The sequence below is a fragment of the Beta vulgaris genome, chromosome 7, assembly GCF_026745355.1.
Source record: "Beta vulgaris subsp. vulgaris cultivar EL10 chromosome 7, EL10.2, whole genome shotgun sequence".
Classification (NCBI taxonomy): Eukaryota; Viridiplantae; Streptophyta; class Magnoliopsida; order Caryophyllales; family Amaranthaceae; genus Beta; species Beta vulgaris.
The window spans coordinates 58,708,399-58,734,319 of NC_079208.1; the positions used below are offsets into that span (position 1 = coordinate 58,708,399).

At 34.8% G+C, this 25,921-nt stretch overlaps 2 protein-coding genes and 3 non-coding genes across 7 annotated transcripts; 2 read left to right on the forward strand and 3 right to left on the reverse strand.

Moving 5' to 3' along the window:
- Positions 1-1,385: 1,385 nt before the first annotated feature.
- On the reverse strand, positions 1,386-4,052 carry LOC104900154 (THO complex subunit 4B). Of its 2 annotated transcripts, none has more exons than XM_019251024.3 (5): positions 3,735-4,052; positions 3,467-3,589; positions 2,561-2,629; positions 2,294-2,475; positions 1,386-1,814 (listed from the first exon to the last, which is right to left on the reverse strand). In XM_019251024.3, exons 1-5 carry the CDS (start codon positions 3,915-3,917, stop codon positions 1,655-1,657), a joined length of 717 nt encoding a protein of 238 aa, XP_019106569.1. In that variant the 5' UTR covers positions 3,918-4,052; the 3' UTR covers positions 1,386-1,654. The 2 variants fall into 2 exon arrangements, with proteins under 2 accessions (XP_019106569.1, XP_010685814.1); XM_010687512.4 differs by having other exon boundaries at positions 3,467-3,610; positions 3,735-4,048.
- A 74-nt stretch (positions 4,053-4,126) lies between these two features.
- TRNAV-AAC (transfer RNA valine (anticodon AAC)) lies at positions 4,127-4,200 on the forward strand. The gene has a single exon. It is a non-coding gene; the product is annotated as a tRNA-Val (tRNA).
- A 2,659-nt stretch (positions 4,201-6,859) lies between these two features.
- On the reverse strand, positions 6,860-6,931 carry TRNAC-GCA (transfer RNA cysteine (anticodon GCA)). The gene has a single exon. It is a non-coding gene; the product is annotated as a tRNA-Cys (tRNA).
- Positions 6,932-11,711: 4,780 nt separating this feature from the next.
- Positions 11,712-11,785, forward strand: TRNAV-AAC (transfer RNA valine (anticodon AAC)). Its single transcript has one exon. It is a non-coding gene; the product is annotated as a tRNA-Val (tRNA).
- A 6,803-nt stretch (positions 11,786-18,588) lies between these two features.
- Positions 18,589-25,897, reverse strand: LOC109135567 (xyloglucan-specific galacturonosyltransferase 1-like). 2 transcript variants are annotated; one of them, XM_048648532.1, is made up of 4 exons: positions 24,067-25,897; positions 23,550-23,625; positions 23,403-23,454; positions 18,589-22,624 (listed from the first exon to the last, which is right to left on the reverse strand). In XM_048648532.1, exon 4 carries the CDS (start codon positions 20,496-20,498, stop codon positions 18,840-18,842), a length of 1,659 nt encoding a protein of 552 aa, XP_048504489.1. In that variant the 5' UTR covers positions 20,499-22,624; positions 23,403-23,454; positions 23,550-23,625; positions 24,067-25,897; the 3' UTR covers positions 18,589-18,839. The 2 variants fall into 2 exon arrangements, with proteins under 2 accessions (XP_048504489.1, XP_048504488.1); XM_048648531.1 differs by having other exon boundaries at positions 18,589-23,454.
- Between the last annotated feature and the right edge of the window lie 24 nt (positions 25,898-25,921).

Sequence of the window (25,921 nt, forward strand, 5' to 3'; positions counted from 1 at the left end):
CATGGTTAAGGGAAGTATTATTCATCAGTCTACCACTATTTTTCCGACATAAATGCTTTGTAATGAGAAGGCCTATGAAGGCAGTCGCATGCCTCAAAACGTGGCCTTTAGAGCCATTTAAAGCCACAGCAAGGGTGGTGCAAAAGAAGCCATCAAAAAGCAAGCACAGGCAACCGGGGAGGGGGAGGGGGGGCGGGGGTTCAAAATCACCCAGGAACATCCTAGGGCATCTCGATCCCCTTAAGAAAATCCTTGAAAAAAATGCATTGCACCAGGAGAAATTTAAAAACAACCCCCCAACCGGGTAAAAATTGCAAGATATGTAATATTGTAGACTTGTAGTCCACATTTTCAAGCAATCCTCACAATAAACACTTTCGACCATCTTGTAGACATTAAACAAAAAACGTTCACCAGTAAATTATTAGATAAACTTGAAAATACGTCAAATAGCTGCATCTATAGCACTACGAATCTATGATAACCCAACTTTCTAAACTCAAAGTCACATTACTCAGAGCATAACAGAGCCTGCCGCTGCCCTTGAACTTTGGTGTCATCTCTGAGATATACTATGACAAATAAGCATCTACAGAACACTGGCTATATCAACTGCGTTGTGAGAGAATTTACAATGCCAAACACATCCATCGAGCATTCAAATAAGTGAAAATTATGACAAACCCGAACTGCAAACCAATGATATTGCCGGTCAGAACAGCCAGAATCTAAAATAATGCCACCAAGCAGCAACAACATGCAAACAAGACCTAGTACAAATAATCCATGCACAGAAAATTGAGTCAGCTGATCACATATAAACTGGGTAGGTACCAATTATGTCATGAAAGCAGATTATTGGCCCCTTCCATCTCTATATTATTAGCAAGATGAGCCAGCAGAATTGCAGACATAAGACTCATAATTCCAATTCTTCAAACTTCGATTTCCCATGGCGTCAATGCCCAGGAGCAGGTTTCAAGCATCTAAGGAACTTGTAATATCAAGATCCTCCAGAGAAAACCTGCTATTGATCTGAAAAAATTCATTTAACTGCCATGACAACAGGTCAGGCAAATAAGAATTTAAATTTCCACACAAGGATATAAAAATATAGGGCATCACTGTCACGTATCAACAGCTTAAAGTCTTAAGAATAGGAGCTAAATGCATTATTGTTAGCTTAAGCACCAACTGATAATTAAAAATCACACAAGATGTCAGAGACCTACCTCATATCATGATACCAAAATGCCAAACCAAAACACCAGAACTTGTATACCGCATAGCAACTCTCTGTATGAGAAGTTCGAACCTTCATCATCTTGAGGGTGTCTATCCATTGCATTCGTACAGCCAAAAAGATCCCACTTCTTTGCAAGATATAGGGAACAACAAAGTACAAGCATCTATATCTTTAATAGTAACAAACTCATAGCTGTTCATTAATTGATATATTACCCTCAATCACATGAAGTTGGATACAAAACCCAAGCTTCAATACCAAGATCCAACTACTGCCATCTATCTGCCTTTGCCTAAAATAAGATGTTGGTAGAAATAAACAGAACAAGTTGAAGCCATCACAAACGACAGTTGCAAGAGCATAGGTTTAAAACCCAAGAGAAGGTAAAAGAAAACCCATAAGTATGCTTTAGTTTGTCTGCATTGCTTCTGAGTGGTACTTCTCCAAGTCAGCATCCAGGTCATCAGCAGATACCACCTTATCTTCACGACCTCTTCCTCTGCCACGGCCTCTGGCAGTACCACGGCCACCACGTGGGCGTCCCATTGCACCTCCCCTTCCTTGACCACTGTCAGATTAGCAAGAAGTAAAATTAATTAAAGGAACACAAAGTTCTCTGCAAATTCAGAAACATTGAACTGCTACAACAGCAGACTGCTTTACAAACATACAAACGCTAGAAAGGATATATCAGGACGTAATCATGTATGACCAAGAAGGCATCTTCACCAAACAACAGTTTGACGAGATAACAGAACATAGTAACTTAAAAACATAAACTGACAGCAACTACTACAGCAACCTAATGGAATGGCACGATGTAAATAAACCAACAAGAGCAAAATTTATAGACACCACCATGAAGACAATACAGTATTTAGAGCACATGATAGAAGATAAAGTACCATCCATCTATATTTGATAGACCAACAGCTCAATGGCATATGCATATCTAATCAGGCACACAATTGGACAAGAACTTAATGTTACCCCTACTGTTCAGACATAGAAAGAAGGAACAGAACATCAACGTGTAAGAACAAGTACCTTCTCGGACCAAGTGGATTCCTACCAATGCCATTAGCAGCTGGAGGAAGCATTCCTGCAGCAGCCATATTTGTTCCAACAATCTCGATTTTCATCGGCTTACCATCAAGCTCTACATTGTTATACCTCTTGACAGCAGCCAGACCATCTCCCCTCCGCGAGAAAACAACTTCGGCAGTTCCCTGATATAATAACCCAGTCTAAGCATCTTCTATACAGGTAGACACATAATTCCTGGAAAAGAAAAGATATATCAAGCACCGGTACCTTTGATCTCCCACTCCTATCGTAATGAACAGCATATCTTTTCAGGTCACCAACCTCAGAAAAGAGCTCCTGTGATGATCGATACACAACAAGAAAACATTAGGTATGGCATAATCTATTTTTTCTATCCAATGACACTAGATCAAAGAAGCTATATACATGATGACATACAAACAAACTCTCACAAGACCAACTAAAAGAATACCAAAAAAAGAAGAGAATTACACTCACTAGTCACTACACTTAATTCTTAACTCATGTACAATCCAACAAGGATGAAGGATGGATTTCATCAACAAATGGGGTATCCATATATTAAAACTAACAGGTAAACTGCTCGAACACAAGATTAACAGCGAGCAGACTGTATCGCATTATCAAATCAGAACAGATATATATGTGATCTTATTATATATCAGTCCTCTAATAATTCAAACCCCCACAAACTAAATCAACAAGCAGTAGGAACAGAAAAAAAGTTTCGCTATTATATAATCCGGAACATTATACTCCCTCTGTTCCTGATTCATGTTCCTAGTTGGAATCTTGGCACTATTTGGAATTAATATTGAATCTTCCAACTTATTCTCAACATATAAGAAAAACATAATCTTGTGGTGAAATCTTGTTTGATTCGTTTCAATTAGTACTTTGTTAATATCAAATTAGAGGGAGTAAACAAATTATTTTCAGCTTCTTCCATTCCAATTTCCACATACAAAAGATGCTAAAAGATACAAATTAATCCTAACCCTAGATCTCACACAAGCCAGTAAAAATCAGTATCACTAAACCCTACCATTCCACGCATTTCAAGAAAAATAAAATAAACAATAGAAAACACAAACTTCTCAATATTCAACTTCACAAAAATAAAAAAGAAGTAAAAATAAGAAAAAAGAATACCTTAATATCATCATTAGAAACACCGTAATCCAAATTAGAGATATAAAGCTTAGTTCCAGTCTCGATTGAAGACGCTCCAACTCCACCTGCACCTCCACCTCCTTGATTCCCAAACATATCATGCTGCCAAAATGTATCAGGCGCCTAAAAAATCAAAATAAAATATAAAAAATTAAACACATTCAATTAAACTAATTCCAGATATAAAAAAAAAAGATATTGAACAACAAAATCATAGAAACCCTAGGAGAGAGAAAATGGACAAAACCTTAGACATAGGCATAGAATAAGGAGTAGAACGATTAACAGCGCGATTCGCGAATCTTCTAGAAGGTGCGGGACCGGAACGACCTCTACCTCTTCCGCCGCCACCGCCACCGCCACCACGACTAGGAGTGCTTTTGTTGATCTTGATGAGATCGTCGAGAGACATGTTTAAGCGATTTTCCATTGTTGTTGAGAGATTTTTGAGGAGAGAGAAAAAAAAAGGGAGGGGAATTGAGAGAGATCTAGGGTTTGGGTTAGAGAAGAAGAAGAGTGATGCAGAGAATTAGAGAAAGGAACACCTTTGAAAAATGAAAATGTTTATTTTGTGAGTGGGGAAGTTTAGTTAAAGGAGTAAATATTCATTTCTTTTGTGAAGGTAAATTTACTATAAATGGTGTCGTGGTGTAGTTGGTTATCACGTCAGTCTAACACACTGAAGGTCTCCGGTTCGAACCCGGGCGACGCCATTTTTTGTAGTTTTTTTTTTTGTTCTTTTTGAGTTTTGGTGGCATTTGCTTCTCCTTGAATCAATTGTTTAAAGGAAATTAAGAGCAGAAATAAATAGAGTTGGGGAAATTACAAATAATATATTTACATACACAAACAATATTTGTTACACGAAAACTTAATTATATCTAACACATTTAACTGTTAGATGTTTATCATCCTTCGTCATATTGTAGTTGGTAGCTTATAATTGTCTTGTAAATCAAATAATATTTTGTATATGATGCAACTTGACTCGCTCTTTAGTAAAATGCCTTAAAAAAAAGTCGACATTCCTTAAAAGCTTTTATTTTCATTTTTTTTTAATAGTGAGGATAAAGTAAGATCTTTTTCCAAACCTTAATTCTCACAATTGTTTTATTAGGTCAGGTACTTAAGAGTAGGGAGAAAGATAAAGAGATACCTATCAATTATGAAAATGTTATGAAAGGAGTCTATAGAAATTTCAAGTCTCGTATGTTAACACTTACAAAAAGAACGATTATGAGGCAAGCTATACATACATGAGAAACCACATCAATTGTTTTAAAGAAATTAAGAGCAAAAATAAATAGAGTTTGGGAAATTACAAACAATATATTTACATACACAAATAATATTTGTTACACGAAAACTTAATTATATCTAACACATCTAATTGTTAGATGTTTATCATCCCTCGTCATATTGTAGTTGGTAGCTTATAATTGTCTTGTAAATCAAATCCTTAGAAGCTCTTATTTTCATTTTTTTTTTAATAGTAAGGATAAATTAAGATCTTTTTCCAAACCTTAATTCTCACAATTGTTTTATTAGGTCAGGTATTTAAGAGTAGGGAGAAAGATAAAGAGATCCCAATCAATTATGAAAATGTTGTGAAAGGAGTCTAGAGAAATTTCAAGTCTCGTATGTTAACACTTACAGAAAGAACGGTTATGAGGCAAGCTATACATACATGAGAAACCACATCAATTGTTTTAAAGAAATTAAGAGCAGAAATAAATAGAGTTTGGGAAATTACAAACAATATATTTACATACACAAACAATATTTGTTACACGAAAACTTAATTATATCTAACACATCTAACTGTTAGATGTTTATCATCCCTCGTCATATTGTAGTTGGTAGCTTATAATTGTCTTGTAAATCAAATAATATTTTGTATATGATGCAACTTCACTCGCTCTCTAGTAAAATGCCTTAAAAAAAAAGTCGACATTCCTTGAAAGCTCTTTTTTCATTTTTTTTTTAATAGTAAGGATAAAGTAAGATCTTTTTCCAAACCTTAATTCTCACAATTATTTTATTAGGGCAGGTATTTAAGAGTAGGGAGAAAGATAAAGAGATTCCTATCAATTATGAAAATGTTATGAAAGGAGTCTATAGAAATTTCAAGTCTCGCATATTCACACTTAAAAAAAAGAACGATTATGAGGCAAGCTATACATACATGAGAAACCACATTCACTCAAACAAAAATCTCTCATACATTACATGTTACATCCAAAGGGAGTTTTCTCATCCTCAACTAAAAGACCTCCTATTTGCTCTTTCTTGTCCCAAACAAAATTGCTATCATTTCCCAATTCTCACTACTTGTTTCTCCTAAGAAAAATAATACATTAGTATCAAGTGAATAGTGATGTCTCTAGCCAAGATAATCATATCAATATACCACCAACTTGCAACTTTAAGATCCACACTTTGTTACGTGGGAACATGGACATCAATGTTGATTTTAACAGTTGTTGTGGCATCTTTAACCCCTGAGTTAGCCTTCATGTCAGTTGTTTCGCTATCTTCGCCCTACTCGCAATCGTGTGCTATTGAAGGATATGTGAGGATCCCGTTAGATTTGTCTGGTGAAAGAATATGTTTACCTGCTCATATGTTGAAGAGATCTTCCTTGGATGTTTTTATCCCAACCTTGTTTTCTATTCTTATTGTGAGTTCTTCTGCTTTACTCCTTAGATCTTTGGGGTTTTCCTAACATTGAAAGAAATTGTATTATTTTGTTGGTAGAGGGTGAAAAAATTGTGAGTTTGGTGATGGATGAGTCATGCCATATGTAAGGAAGGAAATTCTATCATTATGATTTGGGAAGTTTACTACATTGTTGTTAGGACATTATTGTAATGAGTTTTGAGAATAATTAAGAATTTATAGTATTTGTTTTATGATTATTGGTATTTCTTTTGCATTTAAGATATATAGTTATTTCTTTGACAACGAGAAAATGTGCATTATTAATTAAATAAGGAAGTACACTCTAATGGTATTACAACCAAACATAAAACATAACAAACAAAAACTAAAGAAGCTTTATTAGGATGTCATTGATTTTCAATGATTGTGATGCTTGAGGCAAAACTGATGGAAGAATCGAAATTCGTTCAGGACAACTAATAATCAACGGCAAAATAGCTCATTATCCAAAACTATTTATATAAATAAAACTCCTTATTCCTCCATTATATACAAATCGCAGCAAAGATATTAATTCAATATAGGATTTCATATTTACATGTAAACTGCAACAAAGATATAGTTATCATTCCATGAAGTGCAAAACTCCAATAATTTGATATCATGGCATACTGGATGATGTGGTATTTGTGAGTACATCACACCCAAAAAAGGGCCCAACCGGGTTCGAACCGGTGACCTCTTGATCTGCAGTCAAATGCTCTACCACTGAGCTATGGACCCTCAATGCAAAGATAGCACAAATACTAGAATTAAACTAACGCGTTTCTGTTTTGGACTGCGTGCGGAGAAAATTTACTCATCCAAACATAATTGGTCCCAAATTTAGGAAAAAGTAAACAATATTATGGGGAATAGTAATTAAAAAAGATTTTCGTTTAACACCAATTAATATTAGACAGAAGATAAATAAAAGTAGTGATATCAAAAACAAAAAAAATTTGTGGTAGCTCAACTATTTTATATTAGCATTGATGGAGTGGCCTTAATTGAGGTTATCATTCATAATACTACTTTTTTCATCTGGTCAATAGTGACGATTGTGTAAAAATATACTTCCTCCGTTCCAAAATAAGTGAAACGCTTCTCTCATTTATGTGAGAGCTTTTTGAGACAAGTGTTTCACTTATCTTGGAACGGAGGAAGTATAATAAGGTTGTTTTATAAATAAGTTGATAATCAATAGTTGAGTACAACATCACGTAAGTCCTAACATATATTGCCAAGAAAAGTAATAGTAGAAGGCTCGAAGCACTACTACTACTGAATATTAGACGATTAATGGTTATACTGAGTTTGTTAACATGGATGATGGATCTTCATTGATCATATTTTATCTATTTTTTATTAGTTGATTTGTTTCTTTAATCATATTTGTCGAGACACTAATTTGAACATTAATAACTCTCATCATCAACAAGAAAAAACATTACAAGTTGATATTTTGACTATATCTTTCCTTAAATACAAATCACAAGAGATAATCAACGTCATATGTGTATGTAATATAAATAGTGTCAAATAAAGTTAAATAGTCATCTAATAAAAATCGAAGGAAGAATTAATTAAAGTGAAATAAGCCTATTTTACAAATAGTAAGAGACACTTCGAGGTAATGTTTCTCAAGAGAGAAAAACAATACCTTATATATAAAAAAAAATATATGCCAAAATATTTATCTGTTGGCTATAAAAATTATCAACCCTTAAGAAAGAGGAAAAAATCACGAAAAGCATTTGTTAGTCCGTGTAGGATGGACATCATAATACATGTATTTAACAAAAAGTTCAATTTTCAACGATCGACATGTGAGCCATGAGCTGATCGAAAAATTGAAGTCGTGACTCGTGAGTCCAAGCAATATTATTCAAGAGGTAATTAATAAATCGGAGGTGTGTTCGAGAGCTCAACTTGTTTGCCTCTCTTTTTAGCTTGTTGGCATTGATCTTAATGGTCATTGCCTTAAAAACTTCAAAGCGAAGGCGGCACCTCTGTTACATCTAATGGTTTTCAGCACGCCCACTCATCTGCGTTTCTCCTACCTTCTGGAGAAAGCTGAAATCCTGTCGAGCGAGAGTAATGAGTCACAACGAACATGACTCATATAAAGATCATGAGCCTAGAATCCCAAGCGATAGCAAATTGTTGGGATTGCTCATGCTACGAGATGCGACGCTCGCCGTTGGTTCTTCGTTGTCCAACCCGCAAACGTCTTTCGCTTCTTCTACCTCATTTATCAGCCATCCAAAGTTTAAATCCACCATCGCAAACAATGACCAGCAACGCCCCCTTCCTACACGACTTTTTATCAGTTCTACTTATTTTGATTTTAGTTAAAATATACAAGCTCATAAAGCTCATTTAGGTTCGTTTGTTTGGTTTAGATTTGAATGCAATAACATTAGGCTGTACTTCCACACCTAATTAATGCACAATTTCTCTTTGTAAAAAAAAAAAAGCCAAGTAATAACTAGAACCTATGCAAGAAAACACAATACTACATATATAATCAAATAGCTAAAACAAAATTGTGTTGGATATCATAATAATGTGCCCAAAAACAAAGTAACAAAATGAATTCTCAAGAACTACTATTGTTCCTAAATGACATCTTCCGAATTTTGGTGGTAGGACCAGCCGATGGATGAGAGAACCAAGCCAGAACAAGCCACAATAATAGGAGCAAATATGAGTGGAATTAAAGCATCAAAAGAAGACCCCTTAACAATATGTGAAGGCAAACACAAACTTTGCCCAGGCAAATCTAGAGGGACCTTCACGTAGCCGTGGACTCCGCATCCACGAGACGCCCATAAGAAGGCTAGCTCTGGGGAGAATGCCGCCACAGCCGCGACCACGACCAACACTCCGGCCCACATCCCAGCACGGCAGAGTGATCCACAATAAGTTGCTAATTGATGATACATAGAGTTTAAGGCCAAAAAGAGAGACATACTAATAATATGATAAGTTTGTTCAAAGGAAATTGCAAGAATAAGGCTTTTTGTATGATCAGCAAAAGTATAGCTGATAATTAATAGTAGCAAACAAATTCTTTTGACATTGACTTGTTCTCTTTAATTTAGAATTAGTAATGGATAACCTCATCTCACCCATTATATGCCAATATGCCATACATTGACTTATTAAGTTATTATTGTATATCGTATCAAATGAGATTGTACAAAATACAAATAAACTGAAGGATTCAACTGTTTTTGCCAATGTGATTTGCTACCATTCTTTTTTTTCTTTTTTTTAAAATGCAGCCAACTTAAATAACGATGTCAAATATAGTCTTACAATTCGAGATCAGAAAATCCTTATAATAACCAGGAGATAGGGGAAAACCTAATTACGTTACTTCTACTATTCATATACCATTCTAACGGACCAATGTTTCTCCTAACTTATATATTTTTGTTTATGTCATACAAAAAGTTTCAATTAATGTTGTTTTGTAACTTGGTTTAAAAGAAAAAGGAGGAAAATCATTTACTATCGATCCTTAATATTCAAAACAAGTAAAATATTATATTCAAATCAAAATATGTTCTATTTTCCTTAATTCTCGTGAAAAATGTGAAATAAGAATTATAAAAGCATTTTGGGACAGAACGAATATACTCAATCAAAAAAGTTGTGAATAAAACGACGCCTCACTAAGTGATTCTTGATTGGATTATAGTTGGGAGCTATGAAATTATCCAAGTTAGATTCATCTAATTGAATCAATACTCCAAAATCTAATGTTCCACCTATTAATATTTGTTATCATTTACTTATTTACCCCCTCCGTCTCATAATATAGTGTTTATTTCTCATTTTTTACGAGAATTAAGGTAAATGGAACATGAATGATAAACCATTAATGTTGTGGGGGAAAATAGCTGATTTTAGGAGAGAGAATGGTGAATAATGGGTGAAAGATCATTAATAAATATATGATTTATTCAACCCTTAGGTTCAATATACAAAGAAAAAAAAATATTTCCAAGAAGCAAATAAATGATGGTTGCATGGTGTTTTAGGCACATCAATGGAAATTGTGGAATTAAAAAATAAAACAAGAACAATATTTTGAGACACCCAAAATGAAATGCAAGCACTATATTATGGGACCGAGGGGGTAAATAGTAGTAAGATAAGTAAAATTAAAACATGCATCACGCACCAACAATATACTCCCTCTGTTTTTTTTTATCTTTCTCACTTTTTTGTGCACATCTCCCAATGCACATTTTTGAACTTAAATATCTTTTATCATATAATAGTAAAACTTATAACGATTGAATATTAATAATGTACTAATTGAGACGAATCAAACAAGACCCCACATGACTATATTTTTTCTTATAAATTGAAAAAAAATTGAGAAGATTCTCTCTAAGTACGAATAGTGTCAAGATTCTAAGTGAGAACAATAAAAAAACAGAGGGAGTAACAGCTAAATAAAAGCAAAGGGGATAAGATTGATGAAAAGCCACATACAAAAGACGAACACAATCTTGCTAAAAAAGTTAAGGGAAAATGCAGCATACATATGAACTTTCTACTTGAAAATTTTTATAAACTAAGGAGTTGTTCGGTTCACTATTTTCGGGATTCAAAAAATGGAGTTAATTATCGATTTCTTTTCTTCTTGTTTGATTTAAATCATCATCAATCCATTACCGGTCATTACTTGATGGTAATAGATTATATCAATTTGTTGCTTTCCCCTCCCATCAAGTAACAAAATATATTAGTTGGTGCTAATGGTTACCGTTCATTTTCATTCATTTGCAAACTAAATACTCAATAAAGGTAATTACTTTTTGTTACTATTTTCCTACTTTATATGTATTCATTCCCTTTCTATTGCATATTAATTAAAATACGACTCTAAAGCACAGGAATTATGGCGATATATCTAACTAAAACACAACATAACATAAAAAAAAAGTATTATTTGATACATGATCATAACTCACATGCAGAGGGGTCTTAGACACATGAGCAAAGTGAGCGACCGCTCAGGACCTCCAATTTTTAAGGGCCCCATATATGTTTTATTTTCTTATTTTTAGGTTCTTTGAGTTTAGATGGAAAATACATTTGTTAATCTAAAATTTTTGCCACTAATCTATGTACTTTTTTTCATATATATTTCATAACTTATTCTAGTTTTATCCTTGATATATCTTTAATATATCTTTACCATATATTCTTTTAAATCTAAATTGTCTCGTTGCTAAAAATGAAAACTACATTGAAGTATCTAAGAAAGTTAATTCATTTTTCAACCATTTTAAATAAAAAAATTAAATTAGTTATTAGTAATACAGGATTAGAGATCCGTTTCATATCCCTATAGAGTTGATGTTTAATGTATTATGTGAGACGTCCATAGTCACATGCTCTTGGATACATCATTTTCGTAAGAGAAATCAAAATATATCCGCTGCCAGTAGGATGGAATATATTTTGCAATGAATTAATGATTATATGCCAAGTTGCCAACGGTGTCGTGGTGTAGTTGGTTATCACGTCAGTCTAACACACTGAAGGTCTCCGGTTCGAACCCGGGCGACGCCAATCTAATTTTTTTACATTTTTTTAAATTTCCTTCTGATACCTGTGCGGCATTTATCATAGAACTAATTCTCCCATCCCGGCACGAGTCCGCTTATATGGCCCACGGACCAACCTAATTTTTTTTACATTTTTTTTAATTTCCTTCTGATACCTGTGCGGCATTTATCATAGAACTAATTCTCCCATCCCGGCACGAGTCCGCTTATATGGCCCACGGACCAAATGCCTCTTTATTTTTTTAGTCTAAAATTGTCCAAAAAAAAAACAACATAAAATACAGGTCAGGCAAGAAAGAAAGTGAAGGATTCAAATCTCAACAGTCAACTAAATACTAGTGAGGCAACTTGGCCACAGCCCACAACTACAGTGTAAGTTTGCAACTTGAAATTATCAAGAGTATTGTTCTAAATCCAAGCTTACTGAAACTATGATACATACTTCAAGTTGTTATAAAGAATTTCGAGGACAGCTAATATTGGTTTTAATATGTCTAATTATTCCGCACCAGTTGGTTTTATTTTTTGATGTTGAAAATAAGTATGGTAATTTAGAGTTTATTAGATTCCAACTGCTTTAGATATGAGCCGGGATATATCTAATTGGAGACAAAGCTCTCACAAGAAGTGTAGATGTATTTACAAGGCACATATCCAAAAGAATTACAAAAATGAAGGATCCAATTAATTGTTACTCCCTCCGTCTTTTATTAGTTTACCCCTTTCTTTGGGGCACATTTGCCGAGATACTAATTTGAACCTTAATATTTTTAATTTTCGATAAGCAAAAATTACAAAAAGTTGATATTTGGATAATACACATTGAGACGAATCCAACAAGATCTCACATGACTATATTTTTCCTTAAATATAACTTACAAAAGATAGTCAAAGTCATGTATGTGAATAGTGTCAAAAGTCAAAAGGGGTAAACTAATAAAAGACGGAGGGAGTATTAGGCAACTACTAGGATGTCTTGCTATGCTTTTTTTTTTCCCTTATCATTATGTAGTTAGATATTTTAGTTTCTAACAATGAGTAGAACTCCTATCAAGTAATTTCCTCGATAAAACGTAGATCACTATCAAGTGGTATATTTGTAATAAAAATCAAAGTATATGTAATTAAATTGGTAGGATTAGGAATGGCAACGGGTCGGACTTGGGCCGGATTATGCATAATCCGACTCCGACCCTATAGAAAGTCGGATTTTAAATCTGAGTCCGAGTCCGACTCCGACCCTCCTCCGACTCGGAGTCGGATTTTTTAAACGGAGTCGGAGTTGGATTACCTTTTTGTCGGAGTCAACTCGGATTTTTTCCTTCGGATCGGAACGGACTAGGGTCGGATTCGGACTGGATTGCCATCCTAGATAGGACAAATAGTCTACAAAGTTGTCATTCACCTTCTTTGCACAAATAATAATAGTAGCAGTTGACTGTTGTATTAACATTTTGAGCAGCACTTGACTATTGTCATACATAAATTACAACATTAAGAACAAATCTCATAACTGGTTCAAAACTAATCAAACAAAGGACAATGTCAAATAGTGATAATTTCCTTCCAACTCACATTACATAACTTGGCCTAGTGATTAAGATTGATGTGCTGGTCCGAATCCCCCTCCCCTTCTTCGTACTTTGTACTGCCTTCGTGGCTCATATGGATAAAAAAAAAACGTTACATGACAAATCCACACAGCCAATTATTACTAGTCGTAGGACAAGCTAAAGGATGAAAACCACTAGACCAGAAAAAGCTACGAGAATTGGAGCAAATATGAGTACTACAAAAGTATCAAAGTATGACCCCTTAACCACATTAGAAGGCAAACACAAACTCTTTCCAGGCAAATCCAATGGAATTCTCACGTAATCTTTAACCCCGCAACTATGAGACGCCCATAAGAAGGCTACTTCCGGCGACAGTGCACCTATAGATGCTACCAGTACCAGCAATACAGAAAAAATTCCAACACGGCAGAAAAATCGAATGCGAGTTGCTAGTTGATCATACATTGAGCTTAAGAACAAAGAGAGCGACATTCTGAATTTCTGATAATAATGTAAAGATTTTCAAGGAGAATGATGAAAAGATGAGGCTATATTTTGTATCAGTAGTTCAGCACAACTAAAATATAAGTCTGATTTTGACTAATTCTGTCTAATATGGATAATGGACCACCTCATCTCTAGCATTACACGACATAGATCACTTAATTTATGTAGCATGTGGAATGAGAATGTTAAATGTAAACAAAACAGAATGAAGGATTTAATAGTTAGTTGGTGTGCAACTTGCCAACAAATATAGTGCAACCTGGAGATTCGGAAGATATGGAAAGAGTACTTAGGGCATGTTCTCTCCAGCTTATTTTCAGTTCAATTCAATTCAGTTCAGTTCAACTTTTAACAATATTTTTACTCTCACGTATCACTAATCATTTCAGTTAAGTTCAGTTCAATTCTATTCTATTCAGTTCGGTTGTTTTATGCCGAAAAGAACAAGCCCTTAGTAGTTTAGTACTATTCTATATGTCTAATTGTCTATATCAAACATTCTTCATCAGATTCTTAGGCTCCGTTTGGTTGGATGTAAAACATTTTTAATCTAAAATGATTTTTTATGTAAAACATTTTACAAAGGAAAATTCAAATGCAAAGCTAATTTTCTTTTGTTTGGTTCAATGTAAAAAAAAGTTACGAAAATAGAAAAATGGAAGAGGAGGGGAGAGGATGGATAAGAGGATAGTAAAAGGTTGTTAAGGAAAAGAGAGGAAAATGTGTTTTCCCTTCTTTTTGAAAGGAAAATGATTTTCACCTAAAGCTCTCTTGATGGAAATCTTGTTTTACATCCCTTATCAACCCAAACAACGGAAAATGAAAGGAAAAGGAAAACTCATTTTCATGGAAAATATTTTACACCCTACCAAACGGAACCTTAATCTTGGACATTTTATTTTACCTCAATACCCATATGATTATATGAAATCTTCTCATAAAATTATCATAATGAGGTTATTGTTATATACAAATACGACAATAAGCCAATAATGCATGTATGAAGTTACTCATAATATTACACCATCATTTGAGTATATGATGAATTGATGACTAATAACACGGAAGACGGGTTGTAATGAAAATTTTAAATACATACAAAGAAATTAAAATTGTTTAAGTGGCAATGAGTATAAAAAAAAATGAGAACGTACAGATATTTTCTTATACATTAATCATGCTCAAATAATCTATTTGGGTTTACACGTTAGGTTTAGACGTTTAGTGACTAGTAATGAATAATATAAGATCTTTAAAATAATTATTTTAATGGGATTTTTGAAGATTGGGCGCAACCCAAGCATGGACTTATATGAATTTTCTTTGCTACCATCATTTTGGATCCAAACTCTTTTAATCCAATCCAAACTGAAAAACCAGATTATACAAAATTTCAACCCAAACCAAATCGAATTATATAAAAATGAACCTAATTTCCAAATTGTTTTGGATTGGATTGGTTTGGAATGGATTTCGAAGGTTATCCAAACAATTTTGACTCCTAATCGTTATACTACTGAAAAGCCCTAATTTTTTGTTATTTTCATCACTTATCTCTTAGTCTTATTAGTTTTTTAGTTTAGGATTATTTGATTTTAACCATTTCATACCGTCGATTTTTTTCTATACAATAACTACTTTATAAACATTTTTTAAAGATAACCACCTAATATAACTCTTTATGCTTTAATTACCACCAATTGATAGATTTCGTGAAAAAATAATGGAGCATTTTGTGAAATATTGACGATTTATTCGTCTATTAAGTGGTGGTGACAAAGGACCAACTCAACCAAAATCTTAAGCTGATGGTTGGAGTATCATGAATAATTTTATACTCTATCACGCCCCCTCATGCGAGAGCCCATTAGGTTTAAAATATGGATGCAACATAGACCTCCTTCATACCTGGCCTGACGCTAAATATTCCATTTAGAATTTTTAGAAAGGAAGGTGGATGAGATTTGATCATTTAAACCCCGGACCTTTATATCAAGCTGGCTCTTAAATTGATCGTTAGAATGATATGAATAATTTTACTCTTTGACGTACATAATACAACCCTAAGAACAAAGCTCATGAGTCATGACTGGTTCATAACTAAACAAGACAAAGGACAATGTCAAATAGTGATATCTCTTACTCACATTATTATTACATGACAAAACTACACAAAGCCAATTATTACTAGCCGTAGGACAAGCTAAAAGATGAGACCACTAAACCAGAGAAAATGACAAGAATTGGAGCAAATACTCGCTCCATCTTTTTTAATCGCTACATTTTACTTATCGCTGCTATTTACATGACAATTTTGACCTTTCCAATTTTATATATGTAAAAAAGACATAATCATTCTGGATCTTGTTTGATTCATCTCAATGTGTACTTTCCAAATATACAATTTATATAGTTTTTCTTTTATACATAACTCAAGGTCGAACCTCAAAAGCTGTAAAAAACATAATATAGCAATTAAAAAGAGACAGAGGGACTATGAATGCGATAAAAGTATCGAAGTATGATTGCTTAACCACATCAGACGGCAAGCACAAACTCTTTCCAGGCAAATCCAGTGGAATTCTCACGTAATCTTTAACCCCGCAACCATGAGACGCCCATAAGAAGGCTACTTCCGGTGACAGGGCCCCTATAGCTGCTACCAGGACCAGCAGGACCAACCACATTCCGACACGGCAGATCAATCGAATGCGAGGTGCTAATTGATCATACATTGAGCTTAAGAACAAAGAGAGCGACATTCTGATAATAATCAGAAGATTCAAGGAGAATGAAAGAATGAGGATATATTCTGTCATGTATTAGCACAAGCACAACTAAAATATAAGTCTGATTTTGACTAATTCTGTCTAGTGTAGATAATGGAGTACCTCATCTCTAGCATTACACCACATCAATTACTTAATTTATGTGGCATGTGGAATGAGAATGTAATAGAAAAAAAGAGCATGAAGGATTTATGGGACTGACTAAGTTTCCTATTAGTCATGAAGAACCGCGCGCGCGCTAAAGGATCTCATGGTCAATGTATTTGTGATAGGACCGTTGACTAAGTCATATCGGTTTTATAGGATATCTTGATGGTACCCTTAATCTGGGTCATTTTCATATGGGCCTGAGTCTGATCCAGTGATTATCTAACATGCCTATGGACCTAAAAGATAAGCATTGAAAGAGGATAGTATCTAACCAATAGGAGCAGAGTCCTATCTTAGCAAGGACATTGCCGACTCCTATATATACCCCATTGATCTGAATCATAAGGTACGTTTACATATATTATTACTAGCCTTCATATGCACGCGATGCGTGCGTTAATTTTAAAATTTGTTATTCTATTAGATACTTCTTTCGTACTTTATTTATGATTAAACTTAAATGTGAAAAATTCAATAGTTAGATGAATTTAGATATCTTAATTCGCTAATGTAAAAAAATAAAAAAGGTTATGAGTGATTGTTAACATTAATTTTTTGTGAATGAATATTGAACAGAAAGAACAAAAATAATGAGTTGGTTTAAAAGAATTAAAGAGTATCTGAATGTTCAGACTTTTCATGTGCACGTTATATATGCCATCTTTTTTTTAAGGTATAAATATTTTGTCCATTTAATTTTTGATTGAAGTATTTGATGCATATACCATTTTAAAACTTGTTTTAAATGACAAGTTGGAATGAGAATTTTTAAATGATTTGCTTTTGTAATTTCTTTAATTCCATTAATTAGATCATTAAGGGTATTTTAGTCACTTCAAAAAAGGACACCACACCTCCTCCCTTGGCTTATATAATAGAGATACTCTACTTGAGATATACTGGTTATTACCCTAACTGACTTAGATATTTAGTTTACGTGTTCTATCTTGCAGGACGTCAAACCGGCTTATACGCTCGAAAGATACCGGTTCACTCCAACACATTTATTACATAGAGGAGCAAAGGATATAATAGTCAGTTAGGTCCGCAACTTGATTGCCAACAAGTGTAGTGCAACCTGGAGTTTTGGAAGATATGGAAGGAGTTTACTACTATTCTATATGTCTACTTGTCTATATCAAAGCCAGGTTGCTTAAACATTCTTCATCAGCTCCTTATATCATGAACTTTTAATATTACCTCAATATATACATACCCATATGAAATCTTTTTCGTAAAATTATCACAGTGAGGTTATTGTTACATATATAGGATTAGTGACATGTACAAAAATACGGTAACTAATAATGCATATATATATATGAAGTTACCCATAATATCGTATCATCATTTGAGCAGTACGATGACCCGTAACACGGAAGACAGGTTTATTGTTACCTATATAGCCTATAGAATTAGTGACATGTACAAAAATACAGTAATTAATAATGCATATATGAAGTTACCTATAATATCGCACCATCATTTAAGCAATACAATAACTCGTAACACGGAAGACAAGTTTAATATATAGGATTAGTGACATTTACAAAAATAGGTAACTAATAAAAAAAAAATCAAAAATTGGTAAGAAGAATTCCTCTGGGCTGCCTTTGCACTGAACCCCCACCCAGAGGCCCATTACAAGTCGGCAACTAATAATGCATATATGAAGTTACCCATAAAATATCACACCATCATTTGAGCAATACGATGACTCGTAACACGGAAGACAGGTTGTAAAGGAAATTTTAAATACAGACAAAGAAATTAAAATTGTTTAACTGGCAATGAGAAAAAGAAACTGAGAACAGATAATTTCTTATATATGACCAATAATTAGAAATATCATGAACTCTTTCCTATGTTTGAGCTTTGCAAACAGTATACCTGGTAAAATGATGATGGTACACTACAAAAGTAAACAGTAGACAAGAATGATGTTTCATCTGAAAGATCACTCAGAGAAATGAGTATATATCTCTAAACATGTATTGCATATTCTTCCTAAGAGTCTAAATGAATGTAGTAAAGTAACCATACAATAAAATTCTACTTAAGTTAATCTGTTAACCACCATTTGCACCATATTATTCACAGCTATAATAAATGCATCTTCAAATTTTTCCAACTTAGCATTAGCATGTGCATAAACCATCCTAGGCATCAACTCATCAATGATATATTTCCTCATCTCTTGCCTTTGTTTTAAAGGTATCTTCACAAGCTGATCTACCACATTTACCTCTAACATCTTCACCTTCTTTTGGTCTATAAACACAGAATATTTGTTGTAATCTTCAGGTAAATGCCATGGATATTGGTAATGAGCCGTAAATGGATCGAAAACAACAGGAATACAACCAGCAACAAGCGAATCAAAAAACGATTTTCTTGTTGGACTATCCCCATCAGGCTGAAGGCAAAACTCTGACTCCATAAAAAGTTGTACAACAGGTGAAGATTCAACACATAATTTCTCTCCACAATTAAGAAACTTACACACTCCAGGAGCAGAAGTACATTGCTCGATGAGGATCGATCTTATGCTCATTGGGTCCTTCCGTGGAGCCCCTGCAAAACTGACTAAGTGTTTACGTTGCACCTGCCTAGTTTTCTCCTGCCATGCTATAATCTCTTCATCTGATCTCGGGTGAAAATAGGTCGGGTAAGGTACACCCACATCGTTCATATGCCAGGGTTGTCGTTCAATTATGAGCTTAATCGGGCTTTGCAGTTCATCGAGCTCCAACAAAGGTGTACCCCAATGTAGACTCTCCGACCTATGAAGATCCCAAGAGTTCTTCCCTAGGACAAAAACATGGTCCAGCCCAAAATTCCTCCTCCAAGTCTCCTGCTCTTTAAGCCACGCAACAATGTCCTTAGAGAGCTTGTGCACTTGCATTTGCGAATCCTCCTTCCCCTTCACCTGACTAAAGTGAGTTTTTAGCATATCTAAGGACCCATAAAACGGCACATAAAAAACCTTAGCATCCTCCACATTCTCAACCCTACAAGGATGTTTAACAATGCGCTTGTGAAAAATTGGCTCTAACAAAAACTGATGAGTGTTATACCATCCATTACCAAGCTCTACTATAGGCTCACCCATCGCATCATTATTGAAGTACTTGCAAAAATCAAACCAGCTCATTATCTCATTGCACTTCGCTACCAAATCCTTGTTAAACTTCGAAGGAAGGTCATACACATATATCCCTCTTCCCTCACAACTTATAGGCTTTGATTTCACAATGTAGGATCTCAAAATCTCTATTTGCGCTTCCACAACCATCCTAGAATTCGCTAACTCCTCCGCCTTCGCCTTATCAATGCCCTTCTCTAGGACAGGCTTCGTAAATTGAGCGAATTCTGTCTTTATCTTTTGGGTGACATTGTTGGCCTGAATCTTTTCTACTTCATTTGAAGGTGAAAAAACTTCAGTAATATTTTGGTTGATCGGTAGACTGTAGTTGGTTGGATGAACACCGGCAGAGAGGCAGTAACGACTGTTAAGCTTTCGAGACGTTACACAAACATGGGCAATGGAGCCAGAGATAATAATAGTGCAGGAAGACCAGATGAAGATGAGAAAAAGGCTGAATATAAAAGCGGCGAAAATTCTGTTAACAAGTTTGAAAAAACACGAATCAGGTTTGAAGTTCTGGTTTTCAACCTGATCTAATGGTTTTTTCTTAGCCATTGAAAGTGCCATTTTTGAGGATATGTGAATATGTGATACTAGCTAGAAATTTGGTCTTACTTATGGATGTGCATATTGTATGGAAAATGGAAAGAATAATTTGTTACTCTTCTTATTTAATTACATGATTGGTTAAATCCTAATTTTGCGGAGTTTCATGCTTTAATTTTATTAAGTGAGTTATCAAAGGATCTGGTTTTTTCCTTACATAGAACTCAAAGTTGACACCTATCACGTAGGTTGATAGTGAATCTGTTTGGAAGTAATCAGTATCAATGGAGAAGACTTTTGAAAAAAAAAAATACAAAGGAAGGTACTTTAAATAGAGAAAAATAAATATAAACATCATGAATGTATGACTCATACATATTTACTTTTATAAATGACTAGTAGCATAGCAATGTTAATACTTTTAGTTCATTTCATATATTTCTACAAAAGAAATGTATGAATTTAGTTTTTAATGCAAATCCAACAATAATATTGTCCTTGTTTTTTTTGTCCTACTACGAGGAGTTTCCCACCGCCTTCGGCTAGTGGACTAATCTCATGCGGGAGATTGCATGGGTACCTCTAAGCACGGCATCTCTCCCAGCTTGGATTTTTTCATACCCAAGGCTCGAACACGAGACCTTGGTTAAGGAGCGAGAGACACTTAACCACTCACGTCAAGCCCAGTTGGTATATCAGAGGATCTGGTCTTTCCCTTACATAGAACTCAAAGTTGACACCTATCACATTGGTTGATACTTTGACAGTGAATCTGTTTGGAACTAATCAATACCAATGGAGAAGACTTTTGGGAAAAAGTACAAATGAATAAATAAATAGATAGGTGTCAAATGAATAAATCAAATAGATAAAAATAAATAAAAACATCATGCATGTATGACTCATAAATATGACTAGTAGCATGACATTTATGCAATGTTAATACTACTAGCTCATTTCATATAATTTCTACATGTAAGCTCCTTTCATATAAAAGATAAGAGTAACTTTTAAAATATGTGCTTTCGGATTACCAATTGAGTGTTGTTCTAATCAATCAACATTTTCCCTTTTATTCTATGTACATATTAAGCCTTTTCTTTTTGAGTTAGTAAACCAGTTTGATTATAAGATTTTTAGCTTGTCATTCTAATATAATACTAGTGTCGTTAATATTATTATAATAACATATCTAATATACAAGTGTGTATTAAAGTGGTACAAAGTAAATAGGAAATTATTGTAACAAATTAGGAAGATATCAAGAATGATGCAAATTATGAAGTGAATATATCAAAAAATGTCAATATTCTGTACAAATGTTTGTCAAGCACTGTATGGCAGGCTGGACATGTCTCAGTGGAATGTTTGCATAATGTTAGGTGAAAGCATATTGAAAAGTCAAGTCTTGCATCTTCTAAGCTAAAGGCCCGCAGGAAAACGCCTACTTGGCCTGCAGAATGAAAACAACTCAGCCCGTAGGCGGCACGAGCCCAATCGGCCAGGCAAGCCCGTGTCATGATGCGGTTTTCAAAAGTGAGTCTGGCTTGGCACTGCCCCACCCCAGCAAGACGGGCTTAGGCATGGCCAATTACAGTGCTTTTGGCCCGTCTTGTGGATCGACATAGTCTGGCCCGTGTTCACCACACTAAAGACTATCTTAATAAATCGGAAAAAAAAAAAAAAATGTTTTATTATATAATAATGTCCAAAAAACTTTGGACTAAATTTGGATTTGACAAAGTCCAATACAGTCCAATGCATTTACGCCCCTAGTTATGATAGGATTTGCAAACCCCTAAACTATTGAAGTTTCGGGTTCTTAAAAATCTGAAGATAATAAAGCAATAAAAGAAACTCTTAGATGCTCAAAAAGAAGAAACATACCTAGGATCACTGGATCAGCCTATGATGGCCTGGTGAGGTCCCTCTCCTCCTCGACCCTTGATTGAGTTGGTTTCTTCCCCCAATCTCCCTTCCTTAAAAGTTAACACAAATGTAGTTTCTCCCATGTGTCTAAAGAAGCCGAAACCGCGGCAATCTGTAGAGACCACCTAGGAAAGAGGGGGGGAGGGGATCACCTCCTCTTTCTTTGAAGGTAACCCCTTTAAACTGAACTTGCAGGCATCCTAACGGCTCTACCTTGGCTAAAAAGGAAAAATTGGCAGAATGTAATTTTGGCCTCAGATTAAATCAAAGTTGTAGCAAGTTCTGAAGACACCACAAAAATCAAGAATAACCTTAACTAAAATGATCATGAACGTACTGAAAGATGTTGCTAACACAACTTTCAGGCACTATACTACAGTACGAGGGGAGTGGAGCAAACAAGTTGGCAGATGCCATAGCAAGATCAATCAAAGGAAGATATGAAAGGTTGAATCAAGAATGTATTTTGTAATCCCCTCCCGTGGATTGTATTAGCGCTATTCATTTGAATAGGAGTAACTAATAAATGACGATCCAAAAAGGAAAGGGGTTACCTAATTAAAAACCGGAGGGAGTAACTAATGTCCTTAAAAAAAATATAGCGATGCAAATGAACCTTTTATAGAGAATTAAATCTCGCTCGGAAAAACAATGAGTTAAACTTGCAAAATAAAAAAACCTATAAAACCAATGAGAATTTGACATACTCTTTGCACTGCGAGCTGGTAATAGTCATTGCACTGGTTTATCAGTCATGTCAATGGCAGAAAATAAAATCTTCAAAGGTTGCAATATAGCCCAGAATTCATATCAATAAAATTTTCAGCATTTGCCACATTTCAAGTCACACCCATAAAAGAACAAGAAAGATATAAACAACACCCACCTATATTATCAACCAATTAACAGAGCAAAGCCATCATTAGAGAAAGCAGAACGACATTCAATACGATAAAATCAATGTCTAAACATAAGCTCATCAATTGGCAAACAAACCTCGCTGTTGAAATGCCGCCCACCTTAGTATCACACTAGCATAATTTTGATGCTGGCAAGAGACCATACAAGCATAATTTAGCACACACCAAAAGAATCAAAACAGATAGCAACTGTGATTGGAAAAAAGAAAAATTTAGAGTGTACCTGAGCCTTATGAGTTATGATTGTGATTGAGAAGTCATCCTAACAAATGAAGTAACTGTCCTCCCAAGTTACAAATCTGCACCATATTGAAATTATTATCTAATATAGCTGCTCCTGACAAAGAAAGTTCAGCTAATGGATTTATACACACAAATAGTCGCTCAAGAGTCGCTAGAGCCTAGAGCCCAAAGTTGAGACTACCAAAATTTCCAAATGAAATATGAAGTACGCCATCAATTAACATAAATTCATTTAACTAGCCGAATCCATTAGAAGAACTACCAAATCAAACTCGAGGAAGCAAAATAGAAAACCAACAACATCAATGAGCCACCCAAGCAAAGTTCTACAAACACAAGGACAAAATTTAAGCCCTCCATCAAGAAAACAACCTCAACAAAACACTGCTATTATTGCTAAAACTAATCAATTATTCAAAATTTGATAGGACTATCGAATACGAAAAAAGCAACAACGGATAAAATCATGTAGAGGTGAATTTAAATTGGAAATTTACCTGGAAACTTGAAGGACCTCCAAAGCTTTATATCGCGAGTCTGTATTGGTATGGTACACTTGCCACCAAAGGTACTCTTTTCGAGAGACATGTAAGCTCTGATCAAAGCAGTACATTTTGTGGGTATGAGAATGAATCAATTATACACACTGTTCGAGTGCTTGGGATCACAATCCATTTGGGCTTCCTCTCCGCTTTTAGGATATTTGATTGAAGCTCCTATCACTTCCTTCGAAGACCACTTTCTTTGGATTTCTCAGAAAGTTTCTCTGGAAGACCTTGGTTCCGTCACCACCCTTGCTTGAGCTGCGTGGTCCCGCTGTGACAAAGTGGTTTTTGAACAGCAAGTTTCTGGTTCTTGTGCGATTGCACAGTTGTTTTCTAAATATGTGCAGGGTTTCCAGTTTTACTGAACAAGGGTCTTCAGCGGTGGATGCAGAGAGCTTTTACAGACTGCGAGTGGGTGGTCTACTCCCCCAAGGAATGTAATTAAGGTGAGTACTGACACTGCGATGCTGGAGGGTATTGGTGCAGGTCTAGGGCCTGTTTTCGTGATAGTGAAGGTCGCGGCAGTAGCTGTGAAGTGTATCCCATGTTCAGACAAATTTCTATGAGAACTTGTGGCTCAAATGTGATGCTCTGGATATTGTTCGGAAGATTGGACACAAAGCTGTGGGATGTACTCCAGCATACTTGTTCACTGACAATGTTAATACTATTGCTGCATCTTCCACTTTCTTCCTTTCTTCTCATGTGAAGAGGGAGGGGAACGCAGATCTCCGTTATTTTGCTCGTATTTGTCCCCAGAATAAGTTGATTGTATCTGAGAACTTCACCCAAGGCATCCAAAGCCTTGGCAGAGCTTGATTTGGTTGAATGATACGCTATCCTTTCCCTGCTTCTATCAAAAAACACACCCAGCTATTATCAAGATAACAAATTAACACAGCAAAGCCATTATTCGATAAAGTACAACCACATTCAAGACAATAAAATCAGTGTCCAAACACTATTTCTGACATCAATTGACCAATAAACCACCATCAAAATACCGCCCACCGTATCACATTATTCACATCATATGCATATAGCATAATTTCAATAGTGGCAAGACACATACAGAAAAATTTAGCATAACGCCACAAGAATCAAAACAGACAGCAACTGTGAATGAAGAAAAAACCAACACAGCATGAGAGCCTCTGCCTTCTTTTAGGGAAACCAAAGAGCTTCTACATAAGCCTTATGATTGTGATTGAGAACTCATTCTAACAACCGTCCTCAAGAGTTTATACCACAGATAATCGCTCGAGAGTTGCTAGCTCTCCTACTTATCATAGCTAATCAAATGCATCAAATCGCGCAAATTTGAGACTACCAGAATTCCAAATGAAATATAAAGTGCAACATTGATTCACATATATTCATTTTACTAGCCGAATTCATTAGATATACTACCAAATCAAACTTGAGGAAGCAAAATAGAGAGCCATCAACATCAAAAAAAACCACCAAAACACAGTTCCTCAAACACAATCTTCATCAAGAGTTCAACCTCAAGTACTCAACGGGACATTGCTATTATTTCCAACTATAGCCATTCCTGACAAAGAAAGTTCACCTAGTTATCTCAGCAAATCATACGAATTGAATCACCAAATTTGAAACTACAAAAATTTCAAAATGAACTATAAACTGCACCATCAATATGCATAATTTCATTAGAAAAACTATCGAAATCAAAACAAAATTGACGAAGCAAAAGACACAACCATCAACATCAATGAACCATCAAAACAAAGATCTAGAAAAACAAAAACAAAATTCAAGCTCTAGAAAACAACCTCAACAGAAC